The 19,020-nt window shown below is 45.7% G+C and overlaps 1 protein-coding gene across 1 annotated transcript in view; it reads left to right on the top strand.

Annotated features, from left to right (window-relative positions):
- Positions 1-19,020, top strand: part of ARHGAP25 (Rho GTPase activating protein 25) — an 85,783-nt gene that overhangs the window by 44,066 nt on the left and 22,697 nt on the right. The window contains exons 3-4 of the mRNA XM_035001393.1: positions 4,678-4,765; positions 9,156-9,272. Of these exons, the coding sequence (XP_034857284.1) occupies positions 4,678-4,765; positions 9,156-9,272 (205 nt within the window). The remainder of the gene's footprint in view (positions 1-4,677; positions 4,766-9,155; positions 9,273-19,020) is intronic.

Raw genomic sequence — 19,020 nt, 5'->3', positions numbered from 1 at the left:
TTATTTATTTATTTATTTATTTATTTATTTATTTATTTATTTATTTATGTGAGAGAGAGAGAGAGAGAGAGAGCATGAGCCGGGGGCGGGGGAGGGGAGGTGGGGGTGGGACAGAGGGAGAAGCAGACTTTCCGCTGAGCAGGGACCCCAGTCCGGGCTGGATCCCAGCACCCTGAGATCATGCTGGAGCCAAAGACAGCTGCTTAACTGAATGAGCCACCCAGGTGCCCCAAGACTGATGTAGATAATTAAATTTACCTGTACATGTTTTCACTACAGTATTGTTTATAATAGTGATGTTAAAAACAATGCCCAGTGGTAAGGGCTAAGTTATACCAAGGAAATTTTGTATATTTATACAATAGAATATAAGTCTGTTGTTATGCCCTAAATTAATACTTTTTGAAATAGAAAGATATCCGTAATATGGCTTTGAAAACAAAAGCAAAAGGCCAATTCACAACAGAGGATGATGTGTCTAACTAATCCCATTGTTGAGGGAAAAAATAATGAATGTGAATTTATGGGAAAACGGCTGGGAGAGAAATACTCAGACCTGTTAATAGTGGTTATCTCTTCTGAGCACTGGAGTTGCAGACAATTTTTGATTTTCCTCTTTTTTGTTTATTTTCTAATTTTTCTGTAAGACATAAATTAGTTACAAATTTAAAAAGAACACGCACAATTCTATCCCTTAAAAAAAATCTCAGACAGAAACCCCAGTAATCTTGGAGCAATCGGGTGAAAAAGGTCCTCATGTACACTGATGATATGCATATGAATTGGTGCAAACTTTCTAGAAAGCCATTTGGCCGAATTTCTAAGAGCCAAAAAAATATCATAGGCTTACAGCGAGTCATTTTAGTTTTAGGAAGTGATCCAAGAGAAATAAGATACTTGCAGTGCTGTTTATAATGAGAAACTTTGAACTTATTGTCCAACAAAGGAGAATGATTAAATAAATGATCGGCCCCTCTCTGATGGACCTCCTGTGCCTGCTTCCCAGGAAGCTCAGGGCTAGACAGAAGGCAGTCTGTGCATTTTTTCCCCTGAGGTCTCAGCATGGTCTGTCCAGCTTTAATAGCATAATGCTCTGTAAATCTTTGACTTAGCTTGATAGAACTCATTCCAAAAGGTTCTTTGTCAGGGAAATTGTTTAAACCAGAACCTCAGCAAACTGCCCTCAAGTCCCTGCTACAGTGATGGTTCTGGACAGTCCTAGCTTCTTTGTTCCCTTGTCTCATCTCCTTTTCAGGGACGTTACCGCAGGTGGCTGGGAAGTGTTTCACAAATGGCTGTCTGGTGGCCGAGCTGATCGTGATGCAGTATTAGCCAATTTCCGTGGTGTAAATACCCCAGCCTGGCTGATTCAGGCTGCTAACATGACATCACTGAACACAGAGTTGAGAAGAGATGTGTAAAGCACAGTGTTTTATAGTATTTTAACCACACAGATAGAACAGATGTAAATAACCACATGAACAGAAATCATAGTCAAATAGAGTAAATAACTAGGAATCGCTGAACTCTGAGTATTATTACCGTTATTTTTAATATAAAGTATTTCATTATAAGCTTATATAATTTAACTATCGATAACGGCTGTGTTTAACAACTGCTCACATTGTTCCTGAAGCTGTGGCAGTGCATCCTTGCCAGCCGCTATACGTGGGCTCCAGCACCCCACTGCCCCGGCTATCTGCCCTGCTTCATTGCTGTAGGACGTGTGGCCTCCTCCTTCCATCTTTGTACAGCGTCCACTCCAGTCGACTTGCAATGTGGGGGAAAGTGGCCACTTGAGCCCTTCCTTGTCCGGGGCCATTCCTCCCCCTCCATCAGTGTCCCCACCCCCACTACTGTCTCTCTGATGGCTTCCCACTCTCCTCTCTTCATTTATGATGTCCAGGGTTCTTGTGCTCAAGATGAGGAAGGGCTTGCAGTTTGTCATTTATGTCTTGGTGTGAATAAGTTTAACTCTGATGGTTACTTCTTCCCCCAGAGTAAGTGGGACTTGTAAGTAAAGTCTTACTTGTCATTCTGAAATCCCACTGACTGGAGTTTGAATCACAGCACTCCTATTAACTAGCGCTGTGATCTTGGATCATCTAATTAACCTCTCTGACCCTTACTTCCTCATGTCTCCAGTGGGGAAAATAACAGTCTGTCCTTCAGAGAGTTTATTTATTTATTTATTTATCTGACAGAGAGAGAGACAGCGAGAGAGGGAACACAAGCAGAGGGAGTGGGAGAGGGAGAAGCAGGCTTCCCGCGGAGCAGGGAGCCCAGTGCGGGGCTCGATCCCAGGACCTTGGGACCATGACCTGAGCCGAAGGCAGACGCTTAACAACTGAGCCACCTAGGCGGTCCCTTCAGAGAGTTCTTATGAAGATTTAATATGATAATATATTCAGGGCATTTAGCACAGAGCCTGGCACCTAATTACTGCTTGATAAATAGTACTTACATATTTTGTACTTTATTTTTACTATTTTTGGATGAAAGTAATTTGGACGTATCAAATAATAGAGGTATTTAGGAGAGGCAGATACTTCTGAAATTATACTTTCCTTTTCTTCTGCCAGGCAGTGCTCCTTCTTGTCTAAAAATAATGTGGCTTTTTATTCTAGTGCCATAACTCATGCAAAGAAGCCCAGCTGCACAATCTCAGGGTCATTTTTTTTCCCAAGGCCATTGATATTATTTAAAGATGATGAGGACCTTGTAGGTTTGAGGTTATTTTCAAGTAATAAAATTAGAGAAATGTAGAAAAATGCAGAATTCCCTTTTATAGACAGATACTTTTTCCTTTTTCCTCTTCCCCCTCGCTGTCTCTCCCCTCTTCCTCTTTTCCTCCTCCTTTTCTTCTTCTTTTTCTTCTACTCTTTTTCTCATTCAGTCTTAGACATTTTTATTTCTAGACTCTCAAGAAACATTTATTCTTTGAGGCTCCTCAGCTGATCTGAGAGTTCATTAAGACTCTTGTCCTATACTCTCAAAAGTTCAGAAATAACAGAAGTAAAACCAATGAATCACTGAAGTAATAATTAGTAAAAATTTATTTTGTGTACACCAAAAAGTTTGCAAACTGGAAGCACTTAAACCAAAAATGTGGAATGAGGCTCAGGGATATATTGTTATAAAGCAGCATTTTAAGTTGAGAAAGCAGTGACTGTTTATTCTTTATAGTGATTGGTTATAATATGAGAATTTCCTTAGGGGTGCCTGGGTGGCTCAGTCAGTTAAGTGTCCAACTCTTGATTTCAGTTCAGGTCATGATCTCAGTGTCGTGAGATCGAACCTCACTTAGTGCAGAGCTGCTTGAGATTCTCTCTCTCCTTCTCCCTCTGCCTCTCTCCGCCCCTTGCGCACGTTTCCTTAAATGATAGGAAACTGGTCAGTGATTACAGTTCAAGTTTTGCTTATGATTTCCAGAGGCATGAGCAAGAAATGATCCAGGTCAAGTTTGTCTTGCAAAGTAAGCGAAATTGAGCTTTGTATGACTAAACTGGTTTTGTTTGTTCAGGGACTTTTCAAGGCTGCCTCTCTGTTTTTGATGTTAATGGATTTTCTGATGCCGATCCTCTTCATTGACACTCTGTTCTAAAGACACATATATTTGCTCAGCTAGAATCAGACATGCTGCCTGTCACGGCCAGTGAGATATAAATTCTGACAAGCCAACTCTAGGACAAATAAGCTGTGTCCCTTGGTGCAGTCGCTTAGATTTCCACAGTATTGATTACCTCGTCTGCAAAGGAGAAGAGGCACATGTTGCCAGGCTTATGGTACAGAGCTGTTGTGGGTATCCAATGGGATATTGCATGTGATGGTGCATGTAAGTGCTAAAGCACTGAGCACACACATAGCGGAAGTGACTTGTTCTTCTGATAACAAATTCACATATAAAAGGTCACCTATCCTTCTGCAACCTCACTTCCTGCCATGGATCCAGGATCCTCCTCCCCACTTCGGGGGGACATGAAGCTGGTGGGTCCCCACCACCTCAGCTTGAACTGGCTACTGAGATGAATTACCATTCTGTCCCTTACTAGCTCTGTGACACTGGGCAGATTATAGAACCTTTCTGGTTCTTCACTTGTAAATGTGCATAATGACACCTGGCTGGGAGGGTTGCCGGAAGGACTAATTGGGTAACATAGTCAAGGTGCTTAGCAAAGGGACAGATGCTTGGAATGTGCTACTCAGCAGCTCTTGCTGCTCCTAAGTACTCTATCTTCTTGACTGGCTACCTGTGGTTCCGTCCCCCGTGCCATCTCCGGCAGCCGGGCAGGTAGAATGCCCACCATACTATCTCTGCAAGGCATACCAGTCTCTGCCCTGCTTACAAAGGTCCGATGTCTGGTTTGGCCAGGAAGTCAGGTCCTTGGAAAAGTGGGAAGAGGCAAGTGTTGCTGATGGCATCCCCTCCCCTCACTCTTCTGTCAGGACCTTGTTCTTTTCTCTCTAGGCACCTAGCTTGCTCTCAGATAGCTGTCAATTTGTCAGAGGCTTGAATAGCAGAAGTGCCCCATTCAAAACTGGGGTGCTAGCTTTCCATGTTCCTCTCCACCTACCCATTATCTTCTCTGATCCCATCGTTATCCTGTCTGTCCTTCAACTTAATTTTAGGGGACCAAATTGCTGCTTATCTTAAAGGGCCAACTTTTGATCTTTCAGGGTTGCATGTATCTACCAGGAAGTACGATCAAGGAGATCGCCATGAACCCAGAAGAGGCGGGGAAGTTTGTCTTTGAAGTCATTCCAGGTAGGCAACAGAAGTGGGGACAGAGGTACATTATATTCCCGTCTTACTTCAGGATCCTAGAAGTCAAGGCTGAGTCTGTCAGCCAGCTAACCAACCAACCGAGTAAAAATGCACTGTAGTTCTGTACGTAGTTAACGAACTTATACTAGTTCATTAGCTGGCAGGCCAACTAAGCGGGTGCGTGTGTGGTTCAACCCCGTAAGCATCTCGTGAGTGTGTGCTTGGAGACACGTATTCCACCAGGCGCTGACACACTGCTCTGAAAAGTACATCATCCCTGCTCACTAAAAGGAGCTCAGTTTCCAAGTTGAGTGAGATATTAAAATGAACAGTTACAGTGTAAACTGGGCAATGTGTAATTGCCATTTTGGTAGGTCAAAAATGGTCCACGGTCAATAGTCTCATATGGTTTAGCACGACGTAATAAGAAATGACAGCCGCGAATTACTGAGCACTTAGCACATGTGGGGTGCTGAAGGTCCTCTACTGCGCATGTTAGCAGCACGCTGGAGGGTGCTTCTGCCCAGGCAAGGGTTCCCTTCCTCAACTGCATGTGGGGCAGGAGGAGTTGATCTTACTCCGTCTCAAGGGGAATTCAGGTTTGTGTGAGCCTAGCACACTGAGGCTGCTTCTCCCTATCTCGTGCTCCTTTGCCAGCCCCAGCGCCGCCAGGAACTCCAGACCTGCTGGTCAGGTGGTGACATAGCAGGGGAGGCCGCCAGTCCCCTGAGCGAGCGCCTCTTCCCTTAACCCCCTCCTTACCACTCGCTCAAGGCAGCATGCGCATAAGACATGATGAAGAAGGCAACGTAGCCGTGAGATTAGAGTGCCTGGTCTGGAGCTGGCCTGCCCTCCTCCGAATCCTGGCCCTGCCGCTTTCTATTTGTGTAACTGTGATCAGGTTATTTCATTTCTTCCTGCCTGTTTCTTTATCTGTGAAATGCAGACAATGATGAGGATAGTGAGGATGATAGAAAGGAATTGACTTGGCACATTTGGTCTAGTGACTGATATATAGTCAGTGTCATGTAGATGTTTGATCTTTGGGGATAACTGGAGGAAATTACAATGTAGAAATCAATCCTAAAACTGGCTACTGCTATAGAAAACAAAGAAAGACCGTTTTTAAAGTTCAGCTCCTCCGGGCGGCCTCCTTCCCAGTGGGCACTCCTTTGCTCTTTTATCTGAGTTCTGTCCAACTCTCTTCCTCCTCAAAGGAAGAGTTTATTTTTTAGTCTCTCATCTCTGAGAAAACCCCACCTCTTTCCCACAAGATTCTTCTAGTCCGAGGACCCCTTTCCCAGCACAGTTCATGGGATACAACCGTCTATGGTAACATGTTTCCCAAAGCCTGAATTTTCTATCAAGGGTAACCCTACTGAGAGGTCTGGCTGCAGATTCAATGTGGGCTTTGCACGCCAAGCCCAGTACCCTTGAAGATTGCTATGCTACAGTATCTCATTATCACGTACACTTGCTGCAGGCTCCTGGGTGTGCACGTGCATGTGCGCGCATGCACGCACACACACACACGTCTCATAAGAACAAACAACAATTCTAAAGCAATAATAAGGTAGGGAACCATTTTCCTAAAGGTCTCCTAAAGGAGCCATCATTCGCAAGTCTTCACCCAACTTAAAGCGAGGCAAGCCTTTGTATTACGATGTAGAGATTTTTCGATCCTCTTTTTGCCATGCTCTTATGTAAGATTATTCTCAGGGACCAATGCTGGCCGAGGAAATGGCCTTCCTAATCAGGGCCCTCTCTCTGTGATCACCAGTATCAGTTGCACAAAAGCCAGAGAGAAGCCTTTCGTTGTAGTTATGCTATGTTTTTCTTTATTGGGGGCAGGCAAAAATTTAGGACAAGTTTCCCTTTCCCTACGTACCTCTAGCAGGATAATTATCTGTTCTCCTTCCACCCAAAGGACGTCATCACGGATACAGAAAGTTATTCCACTTGTTGCATTTCATTCTCATGCTGTCTGGTGAGATGTTACAAAAGATTTATTGAGTACCTGCTATGAGCCAGGCACTATCATAGGAACTGGGAATCCAGAAAAGAGCAAGCCTGCGTGTAGCTCACAGTCTAATGGAGGAGACTGACAAACTGACTGCTTATGACAGAATAAGCACAATGGAAAAAATTAAAGCAAAGAAAGCAAAATTCTCATTGAGGGGATAGTGGCGGTTACTTACCATTTTATTCTTTATTTTTTTACTTCAAAAAAAGTTTCTATTTATTTATTTGAGAGAGAAAGAGAGACAGAGATAGTGAGAGAGAGCACGAGCAGGGGTGGGGGGAGTTGGTGGAGAGGGAGAAGCAGACTCCCTGCTGAGCAGGGAGCCCAACACAGGGCTTTATCCCAGGACTCTGGGATCGTGACCTGAGCCGAAGGCAGACACTTAACTGACAGCCACCCAGGCGCCCCTCACTTACCATTTTAAATAGAGCAGGCACTCCAATGTGCCCAACATTAATTGTTTTATAGGGCAGCAAAGGATTTTCAAATTCCCTTTGCCTTTGATCTCTTGAACCTATTTAATATCATGGAGCTTCACCTTCTTTACCCTTTGGGATGACCTGATTTAGAATCTTTTTTGTGATCGGGTCATCAGCTTTTTTGACCAGAAGTGTCAGTCCATCGAAGTCCTGGCCAGTCAGGAGCATCCTGAGAGCTGGGCGTTCCTCACTGGAGTTGAGAGACAAAACTAATGGCAAAACTAAAAGATCTTCCAGAAGTCAGGGTAAACTGAAAAGGCATGTTTTTGACAACACAACAGACTGGAGCATAGGCCTAGTGGAGAAAGGTGCCAGATAAATTTTGGCTAAGGTCAAATTGGACGCAATAGGGGCTACTGGCAATTATTGGGAGAAAGATCAGGGGCCATGCCTAGAGTTTGGTAGTCACTTCCTGGGTGCCAATGGGCAGGCCTCTTTGCATCTCTGGACTTGAGTTCCATTAGCTGTAGAATGGAAATGATACTAGAGCCCATTCTATTTCAAAGGGATATTATGGTTCTTTAGTTCTACCCTGACCACTTTTTACTTCCCATTTTACTTCTGGAAGCACCTAGCTCTCAGGAATGGTCAGGGCCTCCATGCACTGACCCTTCTGGTCAGAAGAGCTGATGACTCAATGATAAGATGGATTCAGAATCGGGTTGTCCCAAAGCATAAAAGAATGTGGTGCTCCTATTAATATAGGTTCAAGAGATGAGAACCAAATGGAATTTGAAGGTCTTTTGTTGCCCTGCAAGAAAGTACAGGTTTTGGGGTGCCTGGGTGGCTCAGATGGTTAAGCGTCTGCCTTCAGCTCAGGTCATGATCCCAGGGTCCTGGGATCGAGTCCCGCATCGGGCTCCCTGCTCCTTGGGAGCCTGCTTCTCCCTCTTCTTCTCTCTCTCTCTCTCTCTGTCTCTCATGAATAAATAAATAAAATCTTTAAAAAAAAAAAAAAAGAAAGTACAGGTTTGGGCACAAGTGGGGTACTAAAACAAACTCTTTTTGAGAGCAATGCCCTGACATTGTGAGAAGAATGTGTTGGTGTTTACACAGACACTTTGAAATTTAATAGCCTCTTGTAATTGAAAGGGATTGCTATTATGTTCTATGTCCTATGTTTGATGATTTCCTTCTCCCTCTCTTTTCCTTCTCTGTCATTTTTCTTTTTGTCACTTTCTTTCATTCTTTCTCTTGACATCCTCTCCCTGTTCCACCCCCTTGTCACTTCTTTACCCTTTTGTCTGTAGCACAAAACCCAGGAAACATTACATATGTCTGTCCATAATCATGGGTTTAAAGTGCAAATGTAAAGAAAGTCCTAACAAACTTCATTTGTCCATCAACTATGTATTGAGAACCTACCGTTTACGATGTCTTGTGCAGGTAGGAGAGTAGAAATCCTGAATAGGAAACACTGATTTTGTGAGAAAGGCACACATGTGCTCATTGTCTCTCTCTCCTGAGTTGCTGTTCTCCTCCTCACCCCAACAGCTGAGCTCATGAGTAGCTTAGGAAAATATCTGTGATGGTGTGATGGACTAAAGTCTTCAAAATTGTACGGGCTGAGCCTCTCTCCTCTAATACCGACACTGCCCCTTGAACTTCTCTTCTTTCCTGGTAGGAAACGGCTTCTCTCCCCGACGGGAGCAGATCTCAGCCCAAGGCATCCCAATTGCAAACCACGGGTGTTCAGTGGTTTATCTATAGAATTAGAGTTTCAAGTGCATAGGTATTTGGTTCCCTTGAGGTTAAGTAGATAATGTTTTTGTGTTGTTTGGTCGTTTAATTGAATCAAGGAAGCAGCTGAGGTTCAGTTTCCCTTGCTTCCCTTTGTCTCGGCCGCTTACCGCTCGAAGACCTTCATTAGTATTACTTCTTCCTCCAGCCTCATGGGACCAGAGTCGCACAGGACAGGACTCCTATGTCCTCATGGCCAGCTCTCAGGCGGAGATGGAGGAGTGGGTTAAATTCCTTAGGAGAGTCGCTGGCACGCCCTCTGGAGGTAAGGACTCTGCAGGTTTTCCTGGGCAGGTGTCTGTGACATCTCAAAGATGGGGAGTTAGGAGCTCCAGACACAATCCCTCCTTGAACAGTGTTCAAGGGACACCACGAGAGGACAACTCTGAGGCCATGCTCATTGCCAAGCATCTAGCTTCCCTCCCTGCATGACCTCAAAGAGCCGACTCTAGATTTGCTGGGCAGACCGCAGCCCTTTGCAGCTCAGTAGCAAATGTGTGTGATGTCCTGAAGCAACATTCCGCAGCACCACGAGTCTGCCCGGTTATGGGGTCATGGGCCGGAGAGGGTGATGGCAAGACCTATGCCAAAAGCTGGGGGAGGCTGATCAGCAGGAAAGTGAAGCGGCTGGCCAGAACTGGGGTGGTTAGAATGGGGAGAGGTTCAGGAACTGGGTCCCGCTCACAGGTTCTCCGTGAATTCAGGGTGACCACTTTTCTGGGTTCCATGACTCAAGTGTTTGAGTTTTCTGGGAACCCTGGTGTTGGGGCCCCACTAGAGGAGAAACTGCTGTGAAAAAATATCTATAATTAACACAGTGTCCACAAGAGCCAAAATATGGAAAGAGCCCAGATGTCCATTGACAGATGAATGGATAAAGATGTAGTATATATGTGTATATATATATACACATATAATATATATATTACTCAGCCTCCAAAAAGAATGAAATCTTGCCCTTTGCAATGACATGGATGGAACTGGAGGGTATGCTAAGAGAAAAAAGTCAGAGAAAGAGAAATACCGTATTTCACTCGTATGTGGAATTTAAGAAACAAACAGATGAACATAGGAGAATGGAGGGAAAAATAAAATAAGGTGAAAACAGAAAGGGAGACAAACCGTAAGAGACTCTTAACTCTAGGAAACAAACTGAGAGCTGCTGGACAAGAGTTTGGTGGGCGATGGGGTAACTGGGTGATGGGCATTAAGGAGGGCACTTGATGGAATGAGCACTGGGTGTTATATGTAAGTGATGAATCACTAAATTCCACCCCTGAAACTAATACTACACTATATGTTAACTAAATTGAATTTAAATAAAAAATTAAAAACAAAACAAAACAAAAACATCTGCAATTAACAAACAGGTGAATCCAGTATATGTTTTTTCCTTTCATAAAAATATGAAGAACTGCTGATATGGGGGATCTCAAGTGACCACTTTGCTTCAACTTTTTAGGAACGAACTTTGTGTCAACTCCAGGATGACTGTATATAATTATTTATCAACTGTGCTGCCTATTATTTTGGAAGTCATGTCGGGGGGGGGGCTCTTACAGCTCAAATATTAAATATTTATGGGATTGCCCAATGGGTTCTTTAAACATTATGAGTGCCATAACAATTTTGTGGAAATTTGAAAAATATAGGAAAATAATCACCCCTACAACCACCAGAGGAATTTTTATGTTTTCCTTCCAGGTGGTATTCATATATACATTTCTTATTTTTTTTTTCAGAATGACAAGCATGGAATATATACAATTTAATATGTTTTATTTTATAGCTAAAGGGTTTTTCCCATGTTGTTATATTGATTCATTTCAGGGGTTATTTGGTTACCAAAAATAGAAATCGCGTGCAATGATGTTAAGCAACAAAGAGGGATTTACTGAGTTGGTACAGTAGCTACTGAAAGAGACCAAGGGAGAACTGCCAAGAGGACTCAAGACACTGGGGCCAAGAACTGGACCATCGGCCCAGCGCTTATCCTGTCGGTTTCTCTGGGGCCACACAGCTTCGCATTCTGCTTCTCTCTGTATGCCTGCCTGTGTTTGCGTGGTTAGCAGCGCTCCAGTACTCACTCGTGGCCCCATACAGCCGTGCCAGCCCCAGCTTTCCTGTATTTCTCTCTCAAGCACAGCAGAGGCTGAGCTCAGCCTCCACCACCCCATTCCAAACTCCTGAGAAAGACCATCTATCTGGCTCAGCTGGGGGCAGGAGACCACTTGCAGACTCAGGAGCTGGGGCAAAGAGGCAGTCCTGTAGCCCGGGACCTGCCTAGCAGGGACTGGGAGAAAAGAAGTTACTGATGGGACACCCAGACTCAGGAGTGCCTGCCACAGGTATCCTGAGCAGCTGCATCCTATTACAAAAAGAGGAGCGTGGTTTCGTTATCCATTTCCCAGGTCCTAAACAGTCTCTTTTTTGCTGTGCTAGTCAGTCCAAGATGAGGTTTTTATTGATTAAAGCTCTCTTCTATGCCATTCAGCCTGGATAAGCTTAGCTCTCAGCCTCCTTGTTGCCCCGGATTGTGAGATCATGAGCCCTTGCCGAGGTTTCCTGCTTTCCTCAGTCCAGGGCTCTAGGCAGCCTGCGTTGACAAGGGTAGTAGACTTGGCCTACATTGCCTGCTTACGCACTTATTCTGAGTCAAATGAGGTCCCTGCACTGTGAGTAGCCTCTGTGCCTTATATGGTGCTGGCTCAGCCTTGCGGCGGTGAGCTGCTCTACTGGGTCCTGCGCCACGCGGGGATTTCTTCTTTCCCCCACCTCACCACCTGAGAAGCCAGTCAAGCATAAATCCTGCAGGCAGGGGAAAGTCCGAGGGACGAGAAATAAGAGTGCAGCATATTTATTTATTCAAAGAACGGAATTTGTCTCTGATGTGGCACTTCAGATGTTTCTAAAGCCTCTTGTGGAATCTGAATGCTGGATCTCGGGATGAGAAGGCATTTTAAGACAACAGAGAGTCCAGTCTGACGCCACGAGGCAAGCCAGACATTTGTTCTTCCTGTGTGTAAGTCAGGAAGCTTCTGTCCTGAGGAAGTAGATGATTAGTCCGAGGGGCCCAGCTGCCGAGGAGTGGGGCCGGGGCTCCCGCCTCTTAGGCAGTTCTTGTCACAGCATGGCCCCACTCGGAAAGTGCCTCTGAGCCAGGTCCACTAGATCTGCAGGGCATGCCCCTCAGACATTGGAAAGGCCCTGGCAGATGTTGCTGCTGCCTCTTTCCAGCCCTTCCTGAAACTTTCTATGGCTTTTCCCACCCAGAATCCGCTCTCTTACCATTTCCACTCCCACCATCCTGGCTGGGGCACCCTACGGTCTTGTCTGAATCACAGTAGTGGTTCCGAAACCAACTCCCTTGCTTCTTCCCAAACACGCAAGGCACGTTCCTGCCTCAGGCACATTGCTATTTTCTCTGTCTGGAATCCTCTGTCTCCGGGTACCTGTGTGGCTTGGTACTCTGCTTTTTTGCAGGTCTTTGCTCAAGTATCACCTCAGGGAGACTTCCCCCATCCCCATCATCCCATTTGACATTGAATCCCTTCCTTGCCCTACCGCCGGCCCTCCTTGTCCCTCTGTCCTGCTTCATTTTTCTCCTATGTACTACCCTCTTAGAACCTGCTAAATTTTTCACTCATTTGTTCGTAGTTGGTCTCCCCTGGCTAGAAGAAAACCTTTAATCTACTTGGCATGAATTTCTTTCTCCATTTTGTTCAGTGCTATATCCCAGGATCTAAACAGTGCCTGACACAGTAGATGTGAAGGAATGGCCTTTTCTTCCCATGGTGGTCCTGGGTTCTACTCCCGTAGGCTCTCCTCTTTGCTCAATGACCATCAGCTTACCTGGGAAATTACTTGGAAAATGGGTTGCTGCCTCTAGAATGATCTTGCTCCAAGTGTGTTAATGGTTAGCTTTGGTGAAACTCTTTATGGTTTGTAGACCCCTTAGAGAATCTGATAAAAGCTGTGGAAACGCTCCCCAGAAAAATGTTCAGACAGAGCAATTTTGTGTTCAACTGCATTCAACTGCAGGTACCTGTAGGCCCTTTGTACTACCTAGGTACTGAGTCCAGACCATGTTTTACAAGTCACCCTCGTTGACAGTTTTGCAGAGCTAAGGCCCTTCTTGCCCCAGTTTCTTTTCTGGCTCCCTTTCTGCCTTGACAAGAAAGAAGGCCCACATAGTTCCCATGAAACACCCCGCTTTTTCCCCTTGGCTCCTCCTGCCTCCTAGCTGCTCTAAACATTCTTCTCACCTTGTCCCTTTCTGGGACCATTTCCAATGTTTCTCCACACGTCCCAGAAATTCTTGGACACCAGCTAGATGTCCAACAATTTAACTCAATTCGGACGCTATCTACCTAGAGATAGTTCAGATTGCACAGGCAAAGGGCTCGGTCCTGCAACACATCTCCCCTTCCATGCATTTCAGGTGCCAATTTCAAGGCCAGATTGTCACCTGTGCTTCTGACTTGGAGGTCCCAATGACCCCCTCCCTGGGTTCAATTAATTTGCTAGAGGGGCTCACAGAACTGAGGAAACCAGTTAGCTTATTAGATCACCAGTTTATTATAAAAGGATATAACTCAGGAACAGCCAGATGGAAGAAAGGCATGGGCAAAGTGTGGTGGAGGCCCTCTCCAAGACTACCAGTCTCCCCCAAATCTTCAGGTATCCATCAACCTAGAAATTCTCCAAACCCCATATCCTTTTGGATTTTATGGAGGCTGTATTGCATCTGCATGATTGATTAAATCATTGGCCATTCGTGACTGAACTCAATCTCCAGCTCCCCCCCCCACCCCTGCCCAGAGGTCAGTGGGTGGGACTGAAAGTTCTAACCCTGTGATCACTGGGTTGGTTCCACCGTTAATCAGCCCCTATCCTAGGTGTCTTTCAAAACTCATCTCATTAACCTAACAAAAGATGCCTTTATCTCTCTCATCACAGCAAATTCCAAGAGTTTCAGGAGCTCAGTGCCAGAAAATGGGTGAAAGACCAAAAATATATTTCTTATAGTAAATCACAATGTCACACCTTGGAAAGCAGCACCGTGGTGTTCTAGTCTTTTCGTTCCTAGCCAGCCAGTTTATCTCTTTTTTCTGCACTATTCTTTCCTAAGGACCTGGTTGGGAAAAGTTAGATTAATTTTTTCCCAAAAATTCTGGATGCAATTCCAAGCGTTCCTGATGTAAGTAGAAGAAAAGGAAGGGAGGTGAACACATCTGGACTTTGAGTGACTTGTCCCTCTTTCTCTAAACCACCCCCTCCCTGAGTTGGAGGGCTCTGTGTTCCCTTGATCCCCATCCTGAAACCAGGTGTCTGCCCCACCCCCGGGGAGCAGGCAGGCCACATTGCAAAATGCTGATTGGTCGGAACCTGCTTTGCCCTCTTGCTCCGGAGGCTGGCCTCTCTGTTTTTTTTCTCAGTCCACTGCTGGGTACGTAAGCACTGGACTAAATTGTGCATTGTTCTGCTCTGACCAACCTGGTTGTAAGACCCGGGCCAGGTCCCATGTTTTAGGCATCTTTGTGTGTTTGCCAACGCTAGGCGTAGAGTATATAAACAGTGGGTTGTTACATGCCTTGGGTTCCTTTTCTTCCTCTTCTTTCTTAAGTTGTCCGCATCCTTCAGAACATGATTTCACAATCTACAGCAGAGTTTAGCCTGTGGGAGTGTGTTATCTCTGTGACTCATTGTTATTCCATGTGTGCCGATTCTTTTTCTCTGGCTAAACTGGACATTAGGAAGGATGGGTTTTTTCTCTTTTTTTCTTTTACTGATTCCCCAAGAAGGATAATTTTTACTTATTTCAGTAATCCCCCTCTCCCCGGATCCCAACACAAGACACTTTTTTTTTTAAGATTTATTTATTTTATTTGAGAGAGAGAGTGAGAGAGAGAGAGAGTGAGAGAGAGAGCACGAGCAGGGGGAGGGGCAGAGGGAGAGAGAAAGAATCTCCAGCACACTCTTCACTGAGCGTGGAGTCTGACACCTGACACGGGGCTCAATCCCACAACCCTGAGATCATGGCCTGAGCCGACACTTAAGAGTCGAACGCTCAACCGACTGAGCCCCACAGGCGCCCCAAGACAGATACTTACTCTTTTAGTCAACAAATATTTCTTGAGCATGTGCGAAGCACTGTGCTAGCCCTGGGGGTACACCAATGTGAAAAAGACTAAGTCCCCTCTTCCAGGAGCTCACAGTCTAATAGAAGACACAGAAACAAATCGACCCCCAAACCATAACATTACAACTGGGAAAAGTACCATGAAGGAAGCCTACATACTGCACAGGGGGGAAAAAAACTTTGTCAAGAAATTTAGGAAAAGCTTCCCTGAACTAGTGATGATTCGGCTTAAATCTGAAGGGTCAGTAGAGGCTAACGAGGCAGAGGAGGGAGAAGAGGAACAGTATTTCAGCCAGGGGAAGAGCATATACGAAGGTCCTCTGACAGAAAGGAGAACAGGCTCTGGAGTGAGAGGAAGGTGAAAAGAATGAACATAGCCTTGCTAAAGATGTTGGTCTTCATCCTAAGGTGGCTTGGATGAGGGTGGTGGTGTCGAAGATGGCGAAAAGTTAGCAGGTGTTCACAACGTTTCAGAGGTAACACTGCCATGACGTGGGAGTGCATTTGACACGGAAGGAGAACGTGGTGTCTGTCGATCGAGTCCTTGATTTCCAGCCTATGAGTGAATGGAGTGAACATTTGGCGGGCAGCATCCCATTACTCCTCCTGGCAATCCTTCCCGGCTCCTGCCTGTCCCCTCATGCTGAGAGTCCATTTCAAGTCTCCTGGGCATGTCTGGCAGGGTGGCTGCACTGTTTGTTAAAATCTTCTCAACGGGAGGGGGAAATCGTCTTAGTTTACCCCACAACCCACCTCCAAGAGCTTTCTCTCTGAAGGCTTGACTGAGCTACATGCAACTCTGAAAGCATTTCCAGAGAAGGGTGGGCTGGCTTCATCAACACTAAGTGAAATCCTGTGTTCCTGCCAGACACTTTGATATATGGAGCAATGCTGGTAAGGGCTTGTGTGTGGGATTTTTTTTTTTTTTTAACCCACCTCCATTCTATCCCTTGAATGGCAGTTGACAATTAGCTGCTAAGTAAAAGGAGGCACTTTTTTATTGCGGGCCCTGACAGCTTTATGTTCACTCTTTAAAAGCCAAGACTCATGTGTGTAAAGGTGAGTGGGGAGGGGAAGTAGTGTGGGAAGGAGGAAGGGAGGGCCAGGGGCAGGTGCCGACAGATCCTGTGATTTCCGTGCTGGAGTCAGACAGAACCTGAGCAGTACTTACAAGCATGTGTTGATCTGGAAGCGAGAAAGCGAGAGAGGATGGTTCTTCCAGGCTGGAGAGGAGGGAAGGCCTGAGGCTGGCCCAGCAGAGGCTGTGGTTCCTTGGCCCCTACCATGCCTCATATTCTTAGGATGCCACGGTGGGACCTGGGCTGTGGCTTTTCTGCCCTGACACTGCTCTCTTGCTGGAATTTCAGGAGGAAAACCCCCAAGCTCCGAAAGAAAGGTATTTCTTCCCTATTTTGTGATTCAGTTCTTCCACTAAAAGGCACTCTGCCCAGCTCCCCTTCCCTCTCCTGTGGAGATGGGGACGTTCCTGGACCTGAGCCCCTGGGAAGCAGGTACCAGTGCTGGGTCCCAGGGCCAGTGGGAAAGAGGGGATGGGGGCGGGGTGGGCCCTCCTGGGGACTGGGGCTGGACCAGAGGCAGGGTCGGGAGGGGCTCTTGTCTTGAACCCAGGAGTGTCTGTGTGGTGAGGAAGGGGGGGGGGATGAGGTTAGAAAGGAGGTGACAGATAATCCTTCCACTTTCACTTCCCCAGAGCAACTGTGTCCTGGGGCTTCCTAGCAAATCTGAGGAGGAAGCTTAGAAGTAAAGGGCGGAGGATGGCCCACAGACAGAGACTTAGGCAGCCACCTACCCCTTTCTTCTTCCCCTTGAGACTTAGCGATGTCTGAAATTTCACCTAGACAGTTGTATTCCACTGACTTTAAACAGAGAGATTAAAGTATTGAATTTAGAATCATGGGGTAAATATGACAGTGGATAAACTCCTAATCTAAGTCTCAGTTTATCCGTCTGTAAAATGGAACAATAATATCTATTTTGTAAGGTTCTTATGAGGACTCAGTGAGAGCACACATGAAACCTTCTAGGGCACTTCTTCATAAAATTAACTTAATTAATTAAATGCATTAATAATTAGAATTATTACATTATATATTATAATTAATCAATTAAGATTTGTACCCATTAAGATGGCAATGCCTCTATTAATAGTGACTGGTCCAAAGTGAGGAGCAGTTCTGAGTGGATGACTGGCTGGTAAGGGCAGGAAGAGCAGGGGCAAGTGTTCCTTGAAGGAGTGGGTGCAGCCTGGGAGGCAGGGGAGCCTGGGGTGGAGAATGGTCTTCAAGTGCCTCCCACCCCACGGTCTGCTGTCTTCCTCATTCCCTAATTTCTTTGGGGTCTAGGCTCTTTCATGTCCACCCAGGATCAAAGGACTGAGAAGTCAGAGGTGCAACTCGGGATTGGGTCTTTGGAGTTCCAGGAAGAATTTCTACTCCAAACTCCTCCTATGTGATCGGAGATGGAGAGTGACAAAGCCTGATTGACACAAACTGAAGAAAACCAGGATGCTCTTTCTCTCCTGTTGGTCTTGCGGTCTCTACAGCCTGCAGTGGCCATTTCTTGTTGGAGGGAAGAGCTCTGACTGATTTCTAGGCAGGAAGTGTGCAGTTCAGTGTCTTTGTCGTATGGGTAATACGAAAGCAGTGGGAGTGCTAAGAAACACACGAGGATAGGGAAGGAAGGCCCAGGACACTCCAACATTTAGAGGACAAGGAGAAAAAGAGGAATCATCCGAGGAGGCTGAGGAAGTGTGGCCCATGAGATAAATCAAGAACCAAGTGGGAGTGCCAAAAGCCATGTGAAAAGTGTCTCAAGAAGGAGTGATTTGCTCTGTCACATGGTGCTGATAGAGCAGTTAAGAGGAAGACTGAGAATTTGACTCCTCAGTTTTAAAAATGTAAAGGCCATTGATCTCTTTGACAAGAGCAAGTTTGGAGAAGTGCTGATCAGAGTACTTTCAGGAGAGAAGGGGCGGAGGACGAGAGGAATGGGAGACCGCCGGTGACGGCTCTTCGAGGACTGGTCCATCATGTGCCAGACTCTGTGCCAGGAAATAAAAATAGATGGTGAACCAGACGGGCCGTCTGCCTTTGAGGAGCCCACAGTCCGGTAGAAGAGAGTCACGTTTAAAACTAAGCTACATGAGAAGTGGTAGGATAGAGCTATCTACAGGGAGCTCTGTGAGGACAGAGGAAGGAGACAGCAGTTCCCTCTGAGGAGAAGACAACTGTAACTTCTGCTGCTGGAAAATCAGGTTCCCAGGTGGGGAGAGGGAGGAAGGGTATTAGCTCCAGAGTTTTCAAAAGCAAAGACCTTTTTTCATTCTCTTTATCAAAATCTCCAGCTACCGAAGAGGCTGGCCCACAGCAGATGCTCAGTTTGTATTTGCTGACTGATTTTGTGAATTCCGGTGGAAGGAGTTTACAAGAAACAGAGTTGCAAAAGAAACCATCACAATAATTTTGACAGTAGCAGCAAGGACAGAGAAGAGAGATGGTTTAATTTAGAAAGTGCTGATCGGTTTGGAGGGAAAGAGAGGGTGTTGCAGATAATCCTAACACTCACACTTTAGCTAATGAGGTTTGTTGAGTTCAGGTACCTTGTGTTGATGGTTTTGTATTCTTCGGGCCTAGGAAAATGCCTGATACTTGACTGCTTGAGTGACTGAATGCTGTTGTCTGGGAAGAAGGCTACAGGATAAGCAGTGATTTGGGAGTGTTGGCGGTGGGACAAGAATGAGATTGGAGAAGACACTGGGAGAAATGCCATTAGACATTGGATGGGAAAGGATAGAGAGATGATAGATAGATAGATAGATAGATAGATAGATAGATAGATAGATAGATAGATA

Source organism: Mirounga leonina, unplaced genomic scaffold, assembly GCF_011800145.1.
Source record: "Mirounga leonina isolate KUSES-001 unplaced genomic scaffold, KU_Mleo_1.0 Mir_125, whole genome shotgun sequence".
Classification (NCBI taxonomy): Eukaryota; Metazoa; Chordata; class Mammalia; order Carnivora; family Phocidae; genus Mirounga; species Mirounga leonina.
The sequence above is the reverse complement of the archived record's forward strand: the minus strand, read 5'-3'. Positions and strand labels throughout refer to the sequence as shown.